Source organism: Streptopelia decaocto (assembly GCF_964273445.1).
Source record: "Streptopelia decaocto genome assembly, chromosome: Z".
NCBI lineage: Eukaryota > Metazoa > Chordata > Aves > Columbiformes > Columbidae > Streptopelia > Streptopelia decaocto.
The window spans coordinates 17,714,111-17,738,639 of NC_138657.1; the positions used below are offsets into that span (position 1 = coordinate 17,714,111).

The 24,529-nt window shown below is 42.1% G+C and overlaps 1 protein-coding gene across 3 annotated transcripts; it reads right to left on the reverse strand.

The window, feature by feature from the left end:
• Nucleotides 1-2,002: 2,002 nt before the first annotated feature.
• Nucleotides 2,003-24,011, reverse strand: ACER2 (alkaline ceramidase 2). Of its 3 annotated transcripts, none has more exons than XM_082075190.1 (7): nucleotides 23,882-24,010; nucleotides 18,558-18,675; nucleotides 16,678-16,792; nucleotides 15,640-15,781; nucleotides 12,986-13,123; nucleotides 5,842-5,979; nucleotides 2,003-5,253 (listed from the first exon to the last, which is right to left on the reverse strand). In XM_082075190.1, exons 3-7 carry the CDS (start codon nucleotides 16,751-16,753, stop codon nucleotides 5,067-5,069), a joined length of 681 nt encoding a protein of 226 aa, XP_081931316.1. In that variant the 5' UTR covers nucleotides 16,754-16,792; nucleotides 18,558-18,675; nucleotides 23,882-24,010; the 3' UTR covers nucleotides 2,003-5,066. The 3 variants fall into 3 exon arrangements, with proteins under 3 accessions (XP_081931316.1, XP_081931317.1, XP_081931315.1); XM_082075191.1 differs by lacking the exon at nucleotides 18,558-18,675 and adding an exon at nucleotides 18,051-18,184 and having other exon boundaries at nucleotides 23,882-23,926; XM_082075189.1 differs by lacking the exon at nucleotides 18,558-18,675 and having other exon boundaries at nucleotides 23,882-24,011.
• Nucleotides 24,012-24,529: the final 518 nt, after the last annotated feature.

Genomic DNA, 24,529 nt, shown 5'->3' on the forward strand with positions numbered 1-24,529 from the left:
GAGAAAGTGGGTCATAGAGTAGACAGTATCTCCCTAGGCAACTTTCTGCATGCTGACAGCGCAGCAAGGAGAGAGTGAGCCAGTCAGAATATGTGCTGGCAAGGTGATTAAAAATGAATTATCTTTGGGTTCCAGCTTTCTCTCCATTCTCCCAGCACTCTGGGCGTCACTGGAAACTAATTTCCATTATGATTTGCATGGACTAAGTTAGGAGAGTCCAGGAACATGAAGGTCTAGCTATGACCACGCTTATGGGAAATAAGCTGTGACACTGACAATCTACAAAGACCAATCTCTTCGCAGAACACAGATGTTCTTATTTACAGTTGGTATTTCCCTGCCACAACAATCATGCCAAGCACTCATTTCCAGCTCTGTCCACAATCCATTCTGTGCCCAGCCTGTGTGCATAAGCATAGAGAGGAAAAAAAATGAGTGTCTGAGTCACCAGAGTGCCACCAACTAGCCCGTGTCCGTGACCCAAGGCGGGATCAGCCATGCCCATGGCCTAAATAAATGCCTATAGCTTCTCCAACTGCCCCTTAAACATCTCATTGAAGAGACAGAGGTTCTGAGCCTTCACAGTCAGTCTTCCCCTGTGTGTTCCACACCTCACTTCTAATGCCCTGGCTGAATCTTACATCCCGTTAATGCCCATCTCGCTCTGCTTTCTAAGGCTGACAAAGCCTATTTCTCCACACAGGCCATTTTTTTCCAGCTGCTGGTAATCTTCATTGCTATCCTTCTGTGAGGGAAAGGATTTCTTCCTGTCTTACAGGTATTTAATTTTTTTTTAGCATGATGTCATATTTTTTCTTTTCAATGTGGTGGCACCTCATTGTATTGTATGTGGCTCCTGATTGACAGTAAACCTTTTGTTTCTTGTAAGAACCGCTCCTTCGTTATTCTGCACCCAGTGTTGTCAGTGATGCCTATATGTGTGTAGTACCTTGCTGTTACCCAGTTTTGTCCTATTTTCTACAATTCAGCAAGCTACCTTTGCATTTTAGCCCTGTTTTTTGGGGTATTTGTGAACCTTCCCAGACTTCCCTTTATCAATGTCTTCCATGTGGGCACTGCTGAATAAATAAACAGAAGGTGACCCAGGAGAGAGTCCTTGCTGAAATCCACTTGACTGATTTTATAAGGGACCATCAGAAGCAGCTATCCAAACAATTTCACACTAATCCACAGAATTTTTACCAATTGCAGGTTTTCTTACATTTTTATAATAATGTCCTGTCAGGCAGCACTAGAATTCTTACCAGTGTCAAAATCTAGCAGTATGCTGTTTTTTCCATAGCCACAGGGACAGCAAATACTCTATTGCAGAAGAACACTAAATTACGTACATAAAATTTTCTTTTGACAAACTCCTAGTCACCTCCTCATTATATGCTGGGAGTTTACAAACAGTTTTTTTATGGTTCCTGAGTTTGTGGGCACAAAATTCACCTCCTTCAAACTTCCATTATTTCAAGCTCAATCACAGTGGCTTGTGGGGATCTGCAATGTCTCAAAGAAGGCGTTTTATGTGGAGTGAGAGAACTGTGGTAAAAGCAAAGCAGAGGGGAGGGCCAGGCGCAATGCTACTGTACAGCCATTATCTCCCTAAGGTGGGAGCACAGTCTTGGGTAACAAATACTGAAGATTCACACTTTGTTCTCCTGGATGTACTCACTTTGACCCAGTTTTCTGGATTTGTGGGAATATAGGCCACTCATTTTTAGGTATTTCTTGCTACTTGTCCCTGTTGATTCACAGGCTTGCAGTTTTCCAAGTATTTGCTCTACTTGCAGGAAATCAGTTTGCTCAGCAAAGTAATCTCTATCTCATTAGTTAATGGCCTTCTACCTAATGCAGTCTCCGTCCTCCTCTAAGAGACAGACCTGCTTTTACCCATTTGAGGGAGAAGTTACCCTTACCATACTTCAAGGCATTATACTGGCAGCTGTATTGTTCTCCACAAACACAGAGGATGAAAAGGCAAACAATATTTATTCCAAATGCAATTTAATGTTGCAAAGTATTACATGCTTTCCACAAAAATTCAGTATACAAACTTCAATGGAGATGGAAAAAAAACCCCAAAACCACTCCATACATAATATTTATTCAGTTTTAGTGACCGTGAATTGAGCAAGGGTTTGCCATCACTGAGAGCTAAATATCCTTTCTTAACCTGAAGTTTAACATTCAACGAATGATGGATATCACACACCAATACACAGAATCTATATTATGCCCAAGACACTAAAGGCATCCCACTAATTAAACTAAAATACTAATTGAACGTAAGACTAGGAACCCACTCACTTCCTGCCAGCAAGGGAAGAAAGCATCCTGGGGTTTTGAAACCTGAGGGTGCAAATAAATCACTTTATATTCCAACATAATATGGCTACTTGTGCACATGTCTATTCATCCACATGATCAGGGCAGTGCAAAAGCCTCTCTGCATGCCAATCACATATTTCTTTGGGTACTAATGTTATCGTGAACTGGAGCCTTAGTTCAAAGTGCAATCTGTAAGGCTGTGAATCTGGTAAAAATTGCGTTTTTTTTTCTTTTTGTAATAAATGTAGCTTTTGTCGGAACACAGAAGTTAGTATTAGTTAATGTAAAGTGCAGTAGCTACAGCTAAAAGTGGTGGGCTGCTGTTACAGTGGAATACTCCGAAACAGTTCTGTATTGGAGCTTTGAGTATCAGATAGTGATCTTTGTTCACAGAATCTCCTATGAAAAGTACAAAGGCTAAAGGTAAGTTAATAAAAGTCCAGGAGATGATTCTTGGCCTGTAACTGCATTCAGTCACCTCTGCAGTAGCCAAATGTACTGCTGCTATTTTTTAAATTATAAAATAACTTATTTGTGAGGAGTCAGACTCTGCAGAGTAGAGTAGTTGACAGCAGGTTGCTTAGAGTCCTTTGTGTCAGAGAGGTCGCTTTCAAACAAAATATTAAGTAGGAAGGCTCCAGTAATTTTGAATAGTACATTTTGTCTGCAGTTACTAATTTCCCAAGCAATACTGAAAATAACTTATTTACCATAACATAATAATTTACCATACAATATAAGAAAACATACTCAAACTAGAGCTATGTCAGGCATTAGCAATCTTAGCTGGGTTCCAGCCAGCAAGCCTATCTGTATAAGCATCTAATCATATGACTCTTAATACCTGAGAAGTGTTTGAAACTGAACATTTCATAATTAGGGAGGGAGGAAGGAAAAGGAAAAAGCATCTGTGATTCAAAGAGTAACAGATACTACTGTATGAATTTTTACAAACAAGCTTCATACAAAAATTTTATCACTGTGTGTCCAAAAAATACATTTCTCTCAGACAAATATACTAGCAAGTGGTATAAATCTTCATTGTTCCAGTGGACAGATTTTGCTGCTTTTATGATGTCAGTCAATGTGACCATAGCTACTTACCTGCTTTGCAGTTCTCAAGACACTCATATCTCCCACTAACAACTTCCCTTTAAGTGTAACAGCATACACCTTAGCTCTTGTTTTCTAAGCATAAATTTGAATACGAAAGTTATCTGAAAGGTTTTACAATACTTGAAAGTTAGTTCACCCCAAAGTTTTTGTTAAAAGCCACTTTGTATGGACGATACTGTAGAGAGTACATTTTCACATTGGTAAAAAGCAAGTACAATATGAGAGTTCTTAGTAAAGCACAGGAAAAATGGTATTTCCTTGTCTAATATTCCAAATGGAAACAGTGCATAATAATAAAAATGTACATCCAAAGCCTCAACCCACTTACATTCTGATACTAGGTGGAATGTAAGCAGAACCTATTTTTCTCCAGGACTGCAGCTATTGCCACCTACAATTGATAATATTTGAAAAACATGCCAGCACTTTGCATCATTTTTTAAACAGATCTAGCATAAATTGCTTGGAAGAACCATAGCCGTTCTTGAACCTCAACCCCAAAGTACAACCTTAAAACTAACTGGATCTAGACATCCCTTATCTTCACAAAACAGGCTGGAAAATTTGAATCTACTATTCTTTCGTAAGAATGGAAGACTTGATGTCGCATTTCATTGCTCATTGAAATTTAAGTCTTGGTTTTTAAGTGGTTGTCTACTTTTTCCTTAAGTATACCTAGCAGTGCACTGGACTTTTGCATCACTTTGCAATGCATTGGTGAGAAGTTAACTCTCAAATCAGATGCACAGCTAGGCACCTAAGAGTTTTTACAGTTTACTCAAACTGTCAATCCATGCTGACCTGAGCTCTTAGTGAAGTTAATGTTCACACTTCTGTGTGAGCTTCAAGGCCAAATTCAAGACCAAACATGTTTGTAGAGGTAGAGAGGGATTTCTGTAACATTTCAGTAAGATGGAAATACGCAGCTTAAAATTGTCTACAGGTCAGTGGAAACACAGAAAAAGCCAAAACCCTCGAGGCCCTATTTATTTCTAGGGACTGAATCTTCTGTCAGTTCTTCACTGCTTAACTGCACTGATCCAGTTATCCAGTTGCAAACACTTTGCACTGGTCTCCTGTCGTACTTGGGGAAACAACCAGGTACTCAGTGATCCAATGTGATGCACAGCCGGCCTGGGAGGAGCATATCCTTCGAGCACACTTGTGGTCATGTGCACCCACACCAAAAAACAGAGCTGAGAAGAACACAAGATGGCATCTTGGATCGGCTTCCTTTGCAAAGGCCTTAAGCCAGAAGTTACAAAAGAAATGAATCAAGCATCAGAGGTGACCTACTGCAGAAGCATCACATCTTGACTCTCGTATTTGGAAAGAGCTTTTATCAAGAGAAATGCTACATTGAAAACACAGTGCAAAACAGAGTCAACCAGAGAAGTTGGTGGTTACTTTAGTGTTCAAGAGCCTCCATCTTCCTGCTTTCTCTCTCCTAACCAGAGAGAGGAAAGAACACACTTGTCTCCTCTTTCTATGACACCTGAAGTGCTGCACATCTTAGGAAGAAGATAAAATACAACTCTACTCATTTATTATTATTTAAATAACTTCTGTGCTTGAATGTATGTTGAAACTCCATCCCCATTCCATGGTCAACTTCATGTGATCTTCACAGGTGATTTCTTGTGCGCGCAGAGGAGGGTGACGTAAGGAACCCCAATGAAAGCCCATCTTTCACTGGGCCAGAACTTTATGACGGGGCCCTGCTCAGGGATCTCGGAGGCTGCATCGAAGTAAGCAAAGCAGACACAGCCCAGGTACGCCGCAAGGCAAATCAAAATGTGCCTGAGAATAGACACCCACAGCCCACCCCCCCAAAAAGAGAAAAAAATCAGTACATGACTCAGTAAAGCAATCAAATATATCACTATGCTTTTACATCAGTCTGTCCTTCACCTTCTTACCCTGAGTCTAAATTGGCTGCAGCTTTTTGGTGTCTCTGCACCTGACAGGTTTGTGTAGAAATACTGAGATATGGCACCTTGAATAAGAGATCACAATTTGCTGGGTGGTAAAAGAGAAAAGGTGTCAAAGCCCTTCAAAGCTCACCCAGTTCATCCTCAGTTGTTAGCAGTGGAAGTTTAAGCCTTCACAGTCACTGCTTCAGTTGAGCAGTACTGTGAGATTTTTAGTATCCAGAAGGGCAAGGTATTCAGCTGCAATTAATCAACTTAGTTTCTGAAGAACATGATCAGACCAAAGAGACTCCTAATCTACCACTTTGAATAGTGTGAGACTTGCTCTGGTCTTATAATCTTACCAGTAATTCTACAAAACACTAAAGAGAAATAGCCACCAAGCAGCGCAGAAGGGTAATGTGGTGAGGATATATCACATTTGAATGAAATTATGGAGTTTATACACTACACTTACCATACACAGTGCAAATAGGGGAAGTTAAATGATGACCAGATCTCACAAAACACTTTGTCACTGATCCAGCAGAAAAGTGCTAGCATCCACCAAAGACCTGAAAAGAGACCCAGTTTGTACACACGCAGGTTTTCACACCTGAGGAGAAAAAAGCAAAGAAGTTATTAAACGAAACAAAGTTTGCTTTGTAATGGCAGGTTGATGCTTTTTGGCAGTATAGATTTTAGGACAGGATTCATAGTGCCAGGCACACATCTTTAAAATGGCTCTGCCATAAATGTGTTTAACAGAGGAAGCTTACTGACACTAAATATGCCTCTGATGCAACAGTGGTGAGGTGGAAAACAAACCTTTTAGTCAGTAGCTGTGTTTTGGGTATTGTGTTAAAATACCAATGTGCAAATGGTGGGCAAACACCAAAGCATTCCCATATGTATGGAGGGGTACCTAGGACAACTAGTGATTAGTTACACATGCTGTCTGGTAACAACCAGCCAAGTAGCAAGTGCTCAGATTTGTTCATATTGTTACTATATAAAGACTAGTAAAAAAAAAAAAAAATGGATGAGCTTTTAAAAAAATTGTTAGTTTATTTTTCCCCCTACAAGTTAGTATTGTACAATGGAACAGTTTCAGAGAATTTATAAGGTAGGAGCCTCTACCCAGATGGCCCAAATAAGCATGTTTTAGTAGATGGCACAGGAATCCACATCTCAGACAGAATTCCCTGTGTTGACTAAGCTGCAGTTCTTTCTGCAGTTCTTTCCCTCCACAAGAAGCCTATCTTGTTCATACAGAGGTACACCAGAGAGAAAGAGAGCACAAAGTATCTGCTCTCACTACATGAGTGTAGTCTGCAGATGACCACTGCTCAATACAACAGCAGATGCCAGGATACTTGCATGGCATTACCTACGTTGCAGGTTTGCTCAAAAGCTCACAATTTTATTTCCCTGTATGATGCTTTGTACTTTTTCACATCTTGAAAAGAACGGTGCGGGTTTGCTCAGAAGAGTGAAATTAGGAAAAAGGTGGCATCAATATAAACTTTAGGTCCCCAAATGCTATTAAAGTCAAGAATTTGCTGTCTACCTACACTTGCTATTTTGGGGTTAGGCCTCTTGGTGTCAGCAGATGCAGCTCTGCTGCTACTGATATCTAGAAAGCAATGCTAGACCAGGGTGTGACCAGCCCTGTGTGACCAAGGGAAGGCATGGCTCAGCTCCCCTGCCTCATGCAAGAGCAAAGCTATGATTTGGGATTTCCTCCCCTACCTTTTTTTGTTATTGTTGTTGTTAAACTCTTGGTGAATTTCCCAGCAATCTGAGAACCACTCAGTCCTCTTGGACAACTCTTGCTTCAACAAACTGCCCTTCTCAGATCACTGATATGACCTCCCAAAGCACCGCCAAAGCTACTGATCACATGACAGAACAATGTTTAAAGTTATTTGCTCGAGCTACATCTAAAGAGTAAACCAATAAGCCACATCTCTAGCAAGTATAAGAAGGAATACTCAGCATTTATCAGTCTTACAGGCCCCAGTCTTCTCCTTCTGCATCCTAGAGGAAAACAAGCCAACAGCAAGTGCCCCACAATTCCTTCCTCTGCCCCAAGGTCTTCAAGAGGGGCTCCTCTAATCTACACTCATCTTCTGTCTTACATCTCTGCCAAAAGGTTGTCAGGAATGTCTCCATGTCTCTTCTCTCCGGCAGATCATCAGCCAACCTTTCCCTCTGCTCCAGTCCAGCCACCCCAGTAGACTTGACACTGAATCACCAGTTGTCTTCCACACAATTCTTGAGCTCATTCACTGTATTAGGAAGGTGAGCAATGCCTGGAAAAAGTGTCCTTTAAAGGGAGTCTTCACTTTGTGACACTCAGAAGCAAATAAAATGTATATCCCTTGAGGAGGGAGCTAGAATGGGTAAACACTTCTTTATTGTGAGCACTGTAGTAGTATTTATGGTCCGTGATCTTCTTTATACATGACTGCCCTGGACAACTGATTAACAAAGTGCAGTACAGACCAAAAAGCTATTTGGTCCTTCTGTCTTCCAAACAAAATACTTGTCAGCCTGAAATCTGTTGTTCTCATTTGATAGATTTACAGAGTTCTAATTTACCAACACTTATCACTAACAGTCTCCACGGCCACACACAGCCTACAAGCCACAGGCTACCCTGCACTCACTGTCAGGGAAGTAGTAATGCCAGGTCTGTCCCCAAGCTTTAATTTGTCACTACACCCTTTGGCATATGAGATGATCTCCAACTACTTAGTTGCAGGAGGAGAGGGACAGAGAATGACTGCTGCCTCTCTGTGGTGGGAAAGCAGAACTGCCACTGCTACGAGAGGTTTGCTAAGGGACCCCAGCTAAGCATGCAGAAAAACTAAAACCATACTACAAAGTGTTCAAGGCCGGGTTGGATGGGGCTTTGAGCAACCTAGTCTAGTGGAAGGTGTCCCTGCCAATGGCAAGGCAGTTCCAACGAGATGATCTTTAAGGTCCATTCCAGCTCCAAACATTCCGTAGTTCTATGATACACAGAGTGCCCTGTCCAGGAACACTTTTTTAAAAGCATTACAGGAGCAGCAGTGTACCTGGCTGTGGTGTATCACAAGCTAAATAATTAGTATAGTGCTCACTATAGGATATTTTTCACTCCTGAAATGCTATTTCAGTTGACATTTTAACAGGCATTTGAGATTAAGAAACTCCTGAGGCTGAGCAGAAGGCAGCTTTATAGCTACTGGATTAGTGACAGAAAAGCTACCAACTGCCTAATCTTGTTGACAGATAATTTTCTCCGGTGTCCTTACCACAAGTTGGTTTTAGGATCTGGCATTTCTTTTTTTAAGCCATCTATAAATAATGTAACATTCAAATCTTCACACCTACCTCTATTATTCAAAAAAGTGCTTCAACTACTGGCTGAACTGTAATATCCTCCACAAGAAAGATATCACAGTAGTTATTTTCATAAGAAAAACACCGCCATGACTGCCATAAAAATTAATACTCCACAGAGGATATAAACCAAAATGGCTTTTTTTCTGAGGCCTGAATCCTCCAAGCCATTTCACAAACCATGAAGACACAGTCAGAGGAGACCAGGTTTGCCCAAGATGGCTTCAAGATTGTCAGTGCTGTATACTGTAAAAAAGGCTTGTTTCTCTGAAACGGTGTCTTTAATTTTAAAAAGGCTACAAGGAACACAAAGAAAAGAAAGGTTAAGGAGATTTCTGAGTTGCCTATCAAGTTCCAGTGTGCAGCTACAAGAATTCTTCCTCGCGGTCTCATTCTTATAAGACATCACAGTACAAAATACACCCAAGATCATCAAATACATCCAAGGTACTTAAGGACGTGGGTTAGGGTTAGTTTAACAGTTGGACTCAATGATTTAGAGGGTCTTTTCCAACCAAAATGATTATATGATTCTATGATTTGGCCCAGTTTTATCAGCAAAACTGTACTGGTAAATCCTCCTCATTTGACAGGATCCATGGTTCTACCAAACAGCTAGAGAGCATGGACCCCTGCATAAAAGAAGAGGGCATATTGTTACTGGTCAAAAACCACTGCTCTGTTAAGCATACCAGGCTTAATTCTCTCCTGCTAATGCTAAGGCAGATTACCAGTCTTCAGTGAGACATACAACTATCTGTAAGAGCAAGCTGCTAAACCATGTACCTAAGCGGATACATACATGGATGAATTCTGCATGTTTGACTGCTGTGATGGGTACTCATGCAATCTGAGAGAGCAAAGGATGGATGTATTGAGAACACAGAGGCTTTCCTGGACCCGTCTGAAGGACATAAACAAAAATGTGCAACTGTATCCTATTTAAGATAAGAGGCCTGGCCTCAAACATGCAGCTCCTTTAGTCAGTGACCACGCCTGTCAATATCCGACTAGTCTGAATACCAAGAGGAGAGGACAATTAACTTGCACGTTCAAAGAGTTTAAGGCTGCAAAGGAAAACTGAAAGCTTGCTTGTTAAAACTCTCCCCACGAAAGACCAGCCATAGAAATGGTACAAATTGTACTGACAGGTTTGTTCAGTACCAACGTCAGGTACCGTAATTTATTTTTATAAACTTAAGACTAGATGCTGCAGTGTGTACTGCAAAAGACTACTCTAAGGCAGAAACAAGCACAATGAGGAAAGCAGAGTCTGCTGATATGTGCACTATGCCTGTGTTTTCTGTGATCACTCATCATGTAGTCTTCAGTTCCTGCAGCAACCATGCTTTGGATGGGCTGCGGACATGCTTGCTGGAGACAGGGGACTGCAGCCTGCCACTGCTTTTACAATGATGAGATGTAATGCAAATACCACCTAGATGCTGGCAAGACACCCCAAAACCAGCCCATTTCTTCTATTTTTCAATAGACGCTGGCTATTCAAACTGCCACTGAAACAGAACCTGTCAGCTGCAGGTCTAAAAGAGCTGGTCATGCTGCTGCGCTGTGACACGCTCGACCCTCCTCCAGTCTGAAAGAAACTGGACGCCACAAAGCTTACATTTCCATTTGCACCTTTTGCCTGTATCATGCATGGTGTTTTTGGTTTTAACACAAACAGCAGTCATTTAAATACAAGAGTTTCTGCAAACACTGGTGCGCCCATGTCATCTGCCATTCGAGGGACTGGGCTGGTACACAGTTCCAGCAGCTTTATCTTCCAATGTCATGGCACCCCTGACAAAACATACCAGCTTTTCTTCAAACCAGTGCAAGCTGCTGAATGTTGATTAACTGCTTCATTCGTTTTGACATATATATCCCCTAAGGAATATTTTAAACTTGTAACGAGCTTAACCAAGGGAATAAGGGAACTGTGGGCAATCTGCAGCAATGAAGCATGGCTCCTGCACAGCCAGATTTCTAGTAGAAGAATCAAATATGAAAGGACAGATCTGAAGCTAGGGTAAACCTTCACTGCTCAAGGCTCAGAAGTCACCTGAGCAACAATATTCTATCACTTGCTACCATCTGTCTGCACATGGAGATAGTTACATGCCTGATGACGACTCCTAAATCATACTAATTTCATGACGTTATAATCTCAATGATTATTTGGCTTGGAGCAGCAAACCAAAGGATTTATGAAGGGATTTGTTTGGACAGAATGAGAGTTTTCCAATTTATCTTTCAAGGACAAGTATTCATTTAACTACCTTTTGCTCTTTTGATCATCTACCAATCACAATACTTCCTAGTATACACCCTACACTGCCAGCTTCGCATTTAACAAGATAATGATCTTTTTTGACAATATTATCTCCTCATCAAGGACAAACAAGAGACAGACAATTCTCACTTGAAAAAACAGTGGTTCTGATTAACCAGAGTCCTGTACAAGATTGACACCAGCCTAGAACAGGAACAACAACAGGGAGTTTTGGTCTAACACATTACAAACTTCAGCATGGAACAGAAGAACCTACTTTGGAGGCTCTTCTCCTTGCTTCCCCAAATATTTGTTTTGCAGATAAATTTCTGCTACAGACTGCCAAGACTTGGATATGTAGGCTCCTACTGACCGCAGTAGTAAAGAATGGGAGAATTGTAGACATTTAAAATTATGCTTAGATTATTTTTTCTCCTGCAAAAAAGCCCCCCTCTCCTCGGGGCTTACAAGAATATATTTCATTTAAATCTCCTAGGGATCAGTGTAGCTTAAAACAAAACCTTTAATTATTTGCCTTTTACACTTAGGAATTAATAAAAAATATCACTGTTATTACATCATCCCAACGCACAATTAAGAGTACCATATGTCACTTCAGGTCCCCTTTTTAATCACCAGTTCAAAATAAGGTTTATCTGTGTCCTTAATTCTCTCTGAAAAAACAGACAGGGAAACTCCACGTATTTTAGTAAGATATGAACCTTCAAAAGGAGTTTCAAAAAGCAAATATCTTCAGGCATACCAATTCCTAGATTTGACACAACAGTATTAAGAGCCACTAACTATTTGTTAAGTTTCTCTGGAGCTTATGCCCAGAAAACTGATAGGTAGAGAGTGCACATAAATCATTCAGTGCCACAACCAGATCTCCATTTGTCCTGTCAGTAGTTCCTTGGGGCTTTCATAAATGAGACACCTCCACCAACATTCAACTACTGACTGTATTGTCTACAACTAACCTGTGTGCTGTTTCCCGAGTTTCTTTCACCATAGAAATAAATACTGCTCACAGCAGGATATCTGATGAGAAAAGACTCATGAATACTTTTACAAAACTGTTAACAGAGGCTTCCACTGTATGGAGAAGCAGTGGCACAACAGGTTAAGGTAGCAAACACAAGAATCTCTCTGTTCTGACAGCAGCCATCAGAATGCAGACATTTGGTCCTACGCTTGTTTATTTTGACGGACATTTACATATGCAATATGTAAGAGCCAACATAAGTCGTCAAATCCTTCTCAGACACTGGAGAAAGAGAGAACTGACAAATTTGTATGCTTATCCTTGTCTGGTCCTTTTTGTAGTGGGTGAAGAGATGCAAAAAAAAAAGTCTCTGGATAGCTGCTGGTATTGCAGTCATGGTAGGAACTCTTCAAACTGTTAAGATTAGGTTCTTCTCTATTTTCATTCTGGTTTTATAGTTTCTAAGGCCTCAACTGATAACTATATAGCTATTCTCTACAATCTAGTGATTAACCTTATCTTTGTGAGTCTGTCTACCATGTCATGCATGTCAAGACAAAGACTCACAGCCCAACTTTGAGAGCTGGAACACTTCCACACATGGCTGGGTCTTGCTCCATTCTCCCTCTAGTACCCAGACTCTCATCAGGCAATCACCTCACCCCTATACAGCACAAACACTGTCAGTAGAGTGAAACCCTGGCCCTGATTCCACAATAAACAAACAAACCTGAGTTAGATCAGGTTGCTGCAAGAGATATGTTGCAAGAAGGCTGACAATATCTGACCTAGTATAACATCCCAGGGAAAAAAAACAATTCTTGCCAAAAATGTCTGAACTGGCAGAGCAAATTTATACCAGATCCACGCTTGCATGTGGGGGAAGCATTTCTGATCTGCTCTTACAAGCGTATCATCACACTGTGGCCCAAGAATCTCAGAAGGCAACGCTGCATTTAGCAGAAATGTACTCACCTCTTCAATTCAGCAATGAGTAAAGCTGTGCAGGGAACACCCAGAGTCATTAGTGAGATGTTGTTGATGGCAGGCTTAATGAAGGCAAGGCAGGTAGTAACTCCCGACAGGACACCCACAGCAGCTTTAAACCGGCTCCTGAATGGGTTTTTGGGTGAGAAAAACTGCTTTTAATTCAAAACTTTTAATTACTAAACCCAGAAATCTTAAAATTATTTTAATATTGTAACAAGATTTAGGTTTCCCTATGTGTGTTCAGAAGATGCAATGACAATGTGCATAAAATGGATGTGGATCTTGCACAGATTTGCATGTGCACGTAAAGTTAATAATATACACAAATCTTTGCTTGACTGTGGTCTTCTGAAGCAGCCACGTGTATGTATACATAGGCGTGCACACAACCACTAAGCATGGGTTTCAAAATCAAAAGGCCACACTCCCACACTCAATCTTCCTCTTCCCATAATAAATCAGAAACAAGTTCGCCTCTGAACACAGCACTGTGCTTCCTCAAAGCAGAGTTGTGTCATGATTCTTCAAGAACTTAACATGGATTTTTAGGATATTTTGTTACTGTTAATGCCCCAGCCTCTGCAGTCACGTTACAGACTGCTTTATTTTCCTTTACCTCTTAAAAATACTGAAAACTACAAAGTAAGAAAATTTCTTCTAACCAAATTGCACGGTAGGGGAAGGATTCCCTCACTTTTTAAATATTACAGCATAAAGGATATCACAATTGCACACTATTCAGACAGCCTGACAGCTTTTATGTTAAATATATGATAACTGTTATTTAAATTTCAAGTTTAGACTTTAAATAACTCATTTCCAGTCTGTGGCAGGACTATGGCAGACAGAAGATCAACACGCCCACAGCTTTACAAAACTAGTTGCTGTCCAAGGATGGCTCTCCTATCCCTAATCCTATGTGTAAAGAAGGGTCTCAATATACTCTTGCAGCATCATTCCCTGGCCACAAGTGTCATCACTTTCACCTTCACCTTGCTCAGTCCACCTGCCTTTTGCTTTAAAGGTTTTCTCTCTGCTGGAAGGCAACAAGTTACTTAAGTAAGAAGTTCTGATCTGATGTGAGTGCCTTAATGACTAAAGATACCACAAATCAGTCATAGTAGATAATAACATTTGCTGCATTGAAAAATCCGGAGTGTTGAAAAAAGTGAAGAACACAGTAGTGAGCACAGGATAGATACAGTATTAGAGGACTAGCTAGGCAAAGAAAAAAAAACCTGAAATTAAAAATCAAACCTGTTCTGGTTAGAGTTTGTTGCCCTGTTTGTCTTTTTTCTGTATACTTCAGAAAGGAATCAAGACCTTAACACATAACTGCATTGACAGATTCTCAGAAGAAGTGTTCTGAGAAATTTAGGATATGGGACATCCTTCACCTCATCTCAGTATTTCCACGAATTAGTTCAACAGAAACAGGATTTCACCCTATTCCTTTCAGAAGGGACACAATTTAACTTCGTGGCACATACTATGAACCTACCCAGCACACTATCAGAAGACAGTGACAGACAACACAGGACAGTCCTCTTAGTCTTTTGAGGAACAATTTACATGCAATCAGAGAAATGCTACAAGACTCTGAACTCTTCTTCACTTGACCTAAATATGTCTAACAGTCATGTTATTGACCAAAACACCCCAGTACAACCTGTTTGCTTGCTAAGTTGATGGTGTCTTGTAATAGCACTGTGTTGCAATATGCAGAAGTACTAAATACACATCAACATGACAAAGTCGTTAGGCTGCATAGACTGTATGCAGTAATTCAAGATATACGTTTCTCAGTGAAAACTGTTTTGAGGAATGGTCAATCTAGGCACAAACCTTCTCTTTCCTCACCCTCACAGCAATTTCTTATCAGGCATATGTCAAGGAATAAAAACCACAAAAAAGCCACAGATAATAACAATATAAGGCGGCAAGAGACAACAGCCTTCACAATTTTCAGACAGAACAACATTGGTGCTGCAATTCAAACTTCTCCATTACCTCAATTTCTTTACTGTTTAAAAAAGCAATATGTACAAGGATTAGAGCACATTTTTTAGAGGGAAAAGAAACCACAACCAGACTTTTCAAATGGGCTACAATGCACTTTTTTAGTCCTGCAAGAAAAAGACAAAAATCCTTTTACGACAACAATAGGTTTCTAATCAAACTTAGCCTTTGAATACTTAAACACCATCCTTAATCACTGGCTCAGATATTCAGATGAAAATTCAGCCAACTTCCATAGGTCCACTTGTACATACACTTTAGGATATACAAAACGAAGAGGGAAAGAGGGTTACTCTAACTTTACGTCAGCCACAACTTACATAAACTACTCAGAGAAAGGTCTCCCTAGAATCAACAAGAACAGGTATCTCCAGAGGCAAGTCACCTCATCTCAAGATCTCAAGTGACAGTGCATAAACCCTACATCAGCAAGTGCAGACTCAGGGATTCTGAACAAAACAGGCTGAGACAAAACCAATGGGAAGAGAATGGAGTGGGCAAATACAGTGGTAGCAGTGGTAAGGCTGGATGATCACTCAGTGCCATTATGTGTAGGTTTAGGTGTTAGCAAAAAATATTTCGAGAAACATGAAAGTGTACATGTATGATTGTATAATTACCTGTCATTCCGAAAAACTCTGGGCAGGTATCTCCTGGGGAACCACATGGCAAGAGCACACATCAGGACCCAGAGAATAGCCAGCTCATCCAGCATCTGGCCCAGGAAACTAAGGGTAGCATGAAAGTAAACAGATCCAATTCCTGGAAGAATTAATCAAAAGACAATATGAATAGTTGCAGTATTGTACAGACCAAAACACATGGCTCATGTTCAGAACTCCATAGCAAATGGTGGATACCATTTGGTCTAGAAAAGGTTAAAAAAAAAGAAAAAACTGGACAAAACCCGGCAGCTTTTCTAAGAAGGCAATCCAAGTAATCAGCACCTCATTAATTATGAAGCAAACATTTTACAAAAGGAGCAGCTAAAGATGCCAGCTCCTACTAGAAAAGTCAATATATGTGAAAGAACATCAGGTGATAAAGTTAAATGCAAAGCCAATTAAGAAATACGAGCCAAATGCTGCTTCTGAATTTTCTCAATAGCACAAGAAAGGGTAAGACAAAGATTAAAAGCAGCAACTGATGACTAGTCCATAATACATGTTTACAGGTGAAAACTGTCACACTGCCCAGGGGCTCTGATTATTCCTTTAGAAGTTCCCAGTGCCTCCAGGAATGAAAAAGCTTAAGAATATCACATCTGCAAAATGGCTAAGCCTATGGGCCTTCTCAGTACATGCAAAACTTGTTATCCCTTTCAGTTGTGCTGGGCACTTTCAGCTTTCCTTTAAGGAAAACAGAGGAAGGAGGGTCAGCACTGCTGAAGAGTAAGCCCAGACATAAACAAAAGAAGTGATGCGAAGGAAAAACAGGAAGGGAACAGAACTAAGGCCAAAGTTCCCACCAACCTCAAATTGCAAAAGGCATTTTCCTTTCAGAAACGATGTCTGCTTCAGCTTCAACCACGTACAAGCAAACTCCTACAGTGAGGTCAGGACTGCTTTGTTTTGCAAAACAATCAAGTGCAAGCAGGAAAAACTGATTTCCTCTCTCAGTTCATACATGCGCAGCCAAACAAAGACGAACCAACTTACCAACCACAACTAGCAGAGTCCATATTAAATATATTCCACTGTTGAAGCAGGTTGCATATTGACGGAACAAGCACATACATATGGGTGGTAAAACAAAAAACAAGACGTTGCTTATCTAGGGGAAAAAAAAGACAAATACAGTATCACAAAGGCAGAAAATAAACAAATCTTAAATATTCATAGGCTGCCTAAGGCATATATAAAAACATTGTGTTAACCAGCAAAGCCCCAGCTCAAGAAATTTTGGCCCCAGTTTCTGCCAAAGCTGAGCTGTTTTTGCAAAGCATCAACTTGTTTTGTTTAACATCATTAAACTAGTAAGAGCACAAAAACTTCAAGCAACATAAAATGTGGCTAGTCATGTCTTCAAATTACTTTTTAAGTCTAGTCCCAGAGGAATTGTGTTGAGAGTCTACAAATGCTCAAGCCTATTGAGATTCAGGAAGCCTGCAAGAGCAAGCAAATGAGGAACAGGACAACCCAGCAACCGACCTGTCCTCTCAATGGCTGTCAAGCCTAGCATGGAAAAAGCACTAGAAGTATTGGCACTAGATAGGGCTAGTCAAGCTTGGTGGAAGTCAAGTGACCGCGCAATATCTATTGTCTCAGAGGTCTGAAATACAAAGCTAAGCCAAAAGAATTACAACCCTTGTTGTGCAGAGTAAAGAGAACCTGGAGCTGTAAATCCTTTTACACTTCATTTTTCCTCTCAGTTCTCCATTACAGAAACAACTGAATACGACTGAAAACTAGTTATAGGAAGGTGAAAAGGCTGATAATTCAGACCACTAATAGCTTTTTAAAATTTAATATATAAGAGCTGAACAAAGACATATTTTCTCTTGCTTACCAACAATCCAAAGTATGACTCTTGGGTTAAAGGCTGAAAACACTTATCAGCAATTAGCAGGAGCTGTCACTGTAGTGATCACTTGGGTCTCCCCAGAAGGAGCTGCCAGTTCTGAGGGCCAGCTGTGACATTGTAACTGAACAGTTATGGGAAGACTCTACTGCTGCTTCACAATGCAACAGGGGATGAGATGAGCTCCCCGGCCTCACCTTCCTCATGTTTTCCTGCCTAGCCCAAGCACAAGAGAAAATCATATCCAGAAACACTTCCGTAAAGTGGACATAAAAAACAACTCTAGGACAAGAGTACTGCTTGAGGACAGATCCCCTCTTCAAGGAGACACAACAAACTTTTATTGACATTAAGGAAAAGCCCGTGGAGAAAGGATTCAAGAATGACATACAAAGAGGGCATCTGTTTGTTTAGCTACTGTTATTCACTACTCAACAGACTGAGAACAGAGCTTGCAATGATTAAAACAGTCATATCTCATTTAACATTTGAAAGGCATAACAAAACATACTTCTAGGCTGGCCTTCAAAACTGTAATAATTACAGAAGTAGTTTCTCTACTTCATGCATGACATGCCTCATGCATAAGGTATGTCCTCAAAGACAAGCTGCCTTTCCTTCCAAAGTATTGGCGTTGAGATTGCACTAAAATAGTTCAAAAAAAGCCATCACTCGCGCAGTTTAGAGTTGCAAATGTTATGCAAATCTCTGCCAACAGCATGATGGTAACAGCACACAGCCCAAGTAAATACATGCTAAAGCAGAGGGCTTCTTGCAGGCAGGCCACAACATCGACTAGTCATGCCAGGGAAAGGTGCCAGAAAGATATCTCCTGCTGGATTGCCCCTTCTGAACCAAGGGTTGAAGGGTTCAACTGCCAATTTTCAGCTCCTACAGTGTGTTTTGCCACATAAGAAGCTGCCCTCATAGACCAGATGTGAAAAAGCTGTGGGGGTACCCACTAAACTATGCCACGGACCAACCACCTCTTCAGTAAATACAGAAGGACTCTTCTTACTGCAATGCGTTACCCCATCAAGGTGGTGAATTTCGCCTTTGTCATTCACAAATTGAGATGGCAGGAGGCGGACAACAGGGGCACCTGGCAATGTCAGAGTGCAGGATACTGCACAACCCTAGAGAGGCAAGGTAAAGACCGAAGAGTTATTTATAAAGTAATACCCTGTTTTAGCAGATTTTAAGACACACATCAACTTGCTTAATCCATCTAAAACAACCTACACATTCAATCAAACAGGCTCAATCAAGCACTTCTATTCATAAAACAAACAAACAAACAAACAAAAAACAAACCACAAGCTCTGTGCAGCAGAGACTGGTAGCAACGTTAGGAATACAGACACGGACCAGGATCCTGATGCACAATGTGCTGATCCAAGCACAGAGCAGGAAGACTGCCCTTGCCTTAAAACGGGTAGGAACCACACACAGTGCCTGGTATAGCAGGGATGACGGAATATCAACAAGACCTTTGGGGACCTGGTCTACACATTTTAGGCCGTTAGCCACAGTTAGGCCAAAGAAAGGTGTCAAGGAATAAAAATAGATGGTTATAAACAAAGTGGTGTGGAAGAAAACCTTTCCATCTCTACAGTTAGAATTGAGAAGTGAAGAAAATCAGAACAGGTAATTACAGTCTATGAAAATATGGCCAGAAAGTCCTTATGCTGCCTAGGAACACGATGGAAAAGGAAATACACCAACTTACCATACCTGTAGCAATGCAGGTTTATACTAGTGATTAGACAACAAAGGAGCAGTTCTGCCTTACGGCAGTGCTAATCTAGCACTGAACTCCTGTTCATGCTAAACTCCTGCCTGCAAATGCAAGAAAACCTTTGTAGGCTGGAGCTTGGCCATGACTTGTACTCTCTGCAATGGCCATCAGGAGGATTTCCTAATATCGTAAAAGCTGAAGTAATTTTAGTACTGAAATTATTTTCTATTAAGTGTACCCCAAAAAAAAAGTTATAATCATGTATCTCTTTCTTGCAATAGCTTAGTTCTGTTTCTCATATTTCACGAATAATATTTTCCACAAGTTACATTCAAATCAGGACTCTGGAACATTTTCTCAAAGCTCTCTTAGTTTCAAGTTCAGTGTCAATGAGATCAAAACTAGAACTGACTTGCTGGTTATCACTCTCTGTGTCCTAGTTTTATTAAAAAACAAGTTTCTCTTTTAGTGATTTTGCCTGTCAGCTAAAGCCTTCATATTAGCTGCATTTTCCTAGAGAACCAGACACATGTTTTGGTAAACCTAGCAATGGAATGCAAACTTGTTGATAAGCACGGATGGACATCTCGCGAGAGGGGCAACGAGAAACAAGTGACCAAGAAACTGACCAACTGTGTATAACATTCCATTCACGTGAATACTTCATATAAAAGTGGGAGATCACGAGGATCTCGGCCCTTTTCCCTTTTTCCTTATGGCAGACATTAGGAGAGGACCTTGCTAGTCGTCCCTGCGAACTGAGGCCTAGTGACAGACTGAATCCAGCTCCGGTTGGCTGCAGAGTCCAATCCAGGACTTTGGTTCCTGGCTCGGCAGTTGCTGAGACTTTCAAGATTGGTTTTGTATATTTTGTATTATTTTCTCTATTCTTATTAGTAGCATTAGTAAAACATCTTTAATTTTTTCCAACTCTCTTCTCTCTGTCCTTCTTTCCCTCCCGATCGCCTGTCCTTAGTGGGTAGGGGGGAGAGGGAGGGGCAAAAGGGGGAAGTGGGGGGGAAAGGAGGTTAACAATACATCTGCCAGGGTTTTATTGTCACCCCGCAATCTAAACCCTTTACACTCTGATATCAGCCTGGCTCCCTATGAGGACCACACCTTCAGGTATACCACAACTATTAGCAACACCTTTTCCAAGCAAGTGAGGCACTTACCCTTTTGGCTCTGGATTCAGAAAGCATGTTGCATATGCAATTTTTTACATAATACACAATTAGCCTGCATGGTTTGATAACGTACAATTCAAATGCTGATACAGTTAAGATTAATGCAAAAATTAATAACAGGAGTACAGACAACTTCCTTTGGGATCTGCAAAAGGCAACAATTAGAAATTATGGTTCTGGAAAAAAGGTAAGCACCCCATCAATAGTAGTCCGTCCTCTGGCTTCATACAATTCTGGACCTTTAGTTTTAATTTCCAATTAGTTAACTGTATGAAAGGAATGTTGGACATGGGCCACAGAGGGAACACCAGAGGCTTGTTCAGATCATGACCACATAACTTCAACCACATTTGGCCACAGTCACGTCACAGGATGTTTCCCGCAGTCCTACCAAAGCTCAACTATTCTTTACTATCTGCTGTGTTTCCCAGAGAACAGCTATAGCATCCAACCACCACGGCAACACTTACTGCACTACCTGTTCCTGAGGAGAAAGCAAAAACGGACTAAGTAGTGTTCCGGTTGTTCAGAGGGTTTGTACCTTCCGTATACTGATCCATGAGCATGCCACTCACGTACATTAAGAGACTTTTGTAGTAAAAACATGATGTAGAGAGAGTACAAGAATTCTCTCACACTCTTAAGACTAGGCGATAGCTTTTAAAAACTTTTATCTCCATGACGCTAGTGCACAAAAGAAGAGGAATAAAAACAATGGAAATTCTCTCTTTAAGTGGAAATTTGACAAATACATGTTATGTGCACAACTGTATGCGACATACTGAACTGCAAAGTACTGACTTTACTAGCAACAGAAAAAGAAAAGTTACTGTATTTATGTGTTTAAAACACAAACAACAGCTTTTTTTTGTAAATACCTCTGCACAAGGTATATTCCTTTGATCATGTGGAGGCATTTGTTTATGTTCTGGAGTAGGGTTATATTGTATCAGGACACATCACTTTATTCATTTCAGAAAACAAACACAAAGAAAAAGCTAGTTTTTCTATAACCGTTCTTTCAGTTTGAGTTATAAACTATTTTGAGGCCTCTTTGCTGAAAGAGTGTAATACCTGAACACAAAATCACATCAGTCTAACTCAAGCATGTTTTAAAAAATTAGGCTGATCAATTTGTACAAAACTTCTGAACAGATATTCTCATACTGCTTTAATCCTGTTGAGCACTTTGGTTTGCTTTTCAACTAAATCAAATCAAATTAAATTTATGCATAACAGATGAAGATTGAGTCCCACCAGAATAAATAAAACATTTTTTAAAATATATTTCAGATAAGCTGTTCCAGTTTTATGCTTACATGACTATTGCGTGAGACCTCAACTACAGCTGTGACCTCAGTCATGACAGTTTAAAATGCAGATTAGTAAGGTTTCAATCTGCAGTTTAAAGAACCAGGTGACAGATTCAGGTCTGCTGAAGAGTCCTTTCTGAAACCTCAAGAAGGTTTGAGTCAGTTACAACTGAGCCATCTTAGAAGGAATAAAATTTAGACTCTACTTAAGGTCCCTGTTAGAGTAGGGTCAAAATTTCCCAACTGTCCTGTGAGCACCTGGCTCTTTGGGGGCACAGTCTCAAAACCCCATCAATTCACTGCAAGTCACTGTCTTAATTTTCAGAAGTTACTAACAGAGAAGTCAAACCCAGCGACTTGTTACTACTGAAAAGAGGCTAAACATGACTGCCCTCCATGTAGCCTCTTTTTTTGTGGTTTTTGGTGTACAGTTCACTGATTTGTACACAGCTGCCGCAATACAGCGGGATTTGGGGCAAACTGTTTGCTGTGTCTCTGTGTTAACATGTCTGGAACCTCAGTTATTCACCTGGACATACCAGCAGCCCCTAGCATTTCATAAGCTTCTATACCACTGCTAATCAGCTCAGTACGGTCAGAAGGATACCCATCCCCCTGCATAGTTGGCTCCAAAACACGCTTGCTGTCTTCAATAAACTTGTTTATCCTGACCTTTTCCTCCCTTTGTTTTTGGTTCTTGCGTGGTGACATCAGACACAAAGAAAGCAGACAGTTTCCCCCATACACCCTCAAAGTTCTCCAGTGGCACAGACCAGCCACCACCCAGACAACTTTGGCAGCAAACTACAAGAAAAAACAAGAGGTTAGCAATGTACTGTGTGCACCATGGAATTATGTTTTCTGTATATGCAGCACCTCCTATGATACACACTCCAGCAGTGAAGCCAGACATCTACTTCTTTCTTCCACTGGATTTTACCAGTCCTTGGAAGAAAAGGACAGCTCAGACAAGGTTGGAATTTGTGAGAAAAAAACCCTACAAGACCATTTTCAAGTACTAAAGAAGAAAATTAGAAACCCCAGCTCCTCATTTGTGCATACACCACCCTCTATAGAACAGAAAACAGACATGGCAATTGAAGGGTTTGCTTCTGGACATGTGTTTTTCACGGAAAGACAAACTACCAGAAAGCTCCATGCATTATCTCACTCCGGCAGGTATATTTGTCACTGCACTTATTTACATAAACAGGATTTAAGGAGCATTTCTCCCCTTCCAAGACGCATGGTACAGGGCAGTCTGGCTCTGTTGCTGCAGCTATGTTTCCACAAGCTCTCTCCAGCTGCTGAGAGGTACTGGAATGGCATAAGAGAGTTAAGGGATGGTCTATGACTTACTAGAAAGAAGCAATAATTACATTAGTCCTCTTCCCTCTCCTTCCTTTCTTCAGCTATTTAGTTAATCAGACAACTTTTCTTCCCCCCAAAAGCACATTCCTGACTTCATCCCGCAACCCCAAGACACATTGTTCTTCAAACCTTTGCCTTCTTGGAGTCAAACCTACCTTGATGAAACTCATTTTTGCCTCCAAACACTAAAGTGTTGGGTTTTTGTTGTTGTTTGGGGTTGTGGGGGTTTTTTTCAGGTTTTTTTTTGTTGACCCATCACCGCCTTGCACACTGTCAAGTTGCTGCCACCTGTTCCCCTCGGGTACCGGACGCAGGCGATCCAGCACCACAAGTCCTGCACTGGGGCACCGCAAGGCTCGGCACGGATGATGAGAGGGCTGCTGCACGCTGTTCACTGAACAGCGTGTCCTGAGCCCTCTCCAAACCTCCCGATTCTATACCTACAACGCCAAACCGCTCACTTTAATTTATGCATACCAGGCACTGGAGAAGAACGAACCGGGCAGCGACAGAAGCGCATTTTATCGTGCCATGAAAACCCGGTATAGACGGGCCCGGCAGGCAGCGGGAGCCGCCGGGGCTGCACCGGGACCCTCGCCCGCCACCGCCCGCTCGCCCACCCGCCACTCGGCACGCGGGGCAGCACCGATCGCGGCCGTGGCCGGTCCCTCCACCGGACAGCGCCCAAGCGGCCGCGGCTCCCGCCCCGCCGGGCAGCCCCGCCGCCACGCACCGTGTTGTAGAACTCGGCGATGGCGGGTACGATGGTGTAGTTGTCCTCGCACCAGTCCACCTCCGAGCTGCCGGCCCGCAGCTGGTCCCACCACAGGAGCGCTCCCATGGCGGCCGCCCGGCCGCCGCTCCGGCCCGGCCCCGCCCCGGGGCGCCCGGCCCGCCCTCCGCCACCCGCCCCCTGCCTGCGTCAGGGGCGGGGCCGGCAGGCCGCCCCGCTGCCCGGGCAGCCCCTCGCCTGGCAAGCCCTGTCGGGGCCCGCCCCGCTGCCCGGGCAGCAAATGGCGGCGGCCGCGTTTCCGCACGGCCAGGCCGGCCGGCCGGAGGGACCGCGCAAGCCGGGCGGACTGAAGTGGTTCTTCCCCCTTCCCCGGGCAGCTTTGAGGAGCCAGCCTGCCCTGACAGGTGGCCTGTCCGCCCTCCCTCCTTCCAAAGTCTTAACGATATTTGCTCGAAGTTTGATGGAAACAAGTGGCAGCTTCCGGCGTCCTCACGCCGGGCTGGCGGCACGGGAGGGGGCTGCCGCCGTCGCGCCTGTGCGCGGCCGTGTCTGTCTGCACGCCGGCCGTGCGCACAGGTAGGAGGCGCCGCCCGGCCACGCTGGCTCATACCGGCACGAGAAGCGCTCGGGACGGCCGCGCCTCCGATA

Bases quoted from the DNA above. Each gene is read 5' to 3' on its own strand.
- ACER2 (XM_082075189.1), bottom strand. From the start codon at position 23,989: ATGGGAGCGCTCCTGTGGTGGGACCAGCTGCGGGCCGGCAGCTCGGAG. The intron at 16,793-23,881 runs GTGCGTGGCGGC...TTTTTCCCCTAG, and splicing joins TCGCCGAGTTCTACAACACG to ATAAGCAACGTCTTGTTTTT. The intron at 5,980-12,985 runs GTGAGTACATTT...TTTTCTCCTCAG, and splicing joins CTCATTGCTGAATTGAAGAG to GTGTGAAAACCTGCGTGTGT.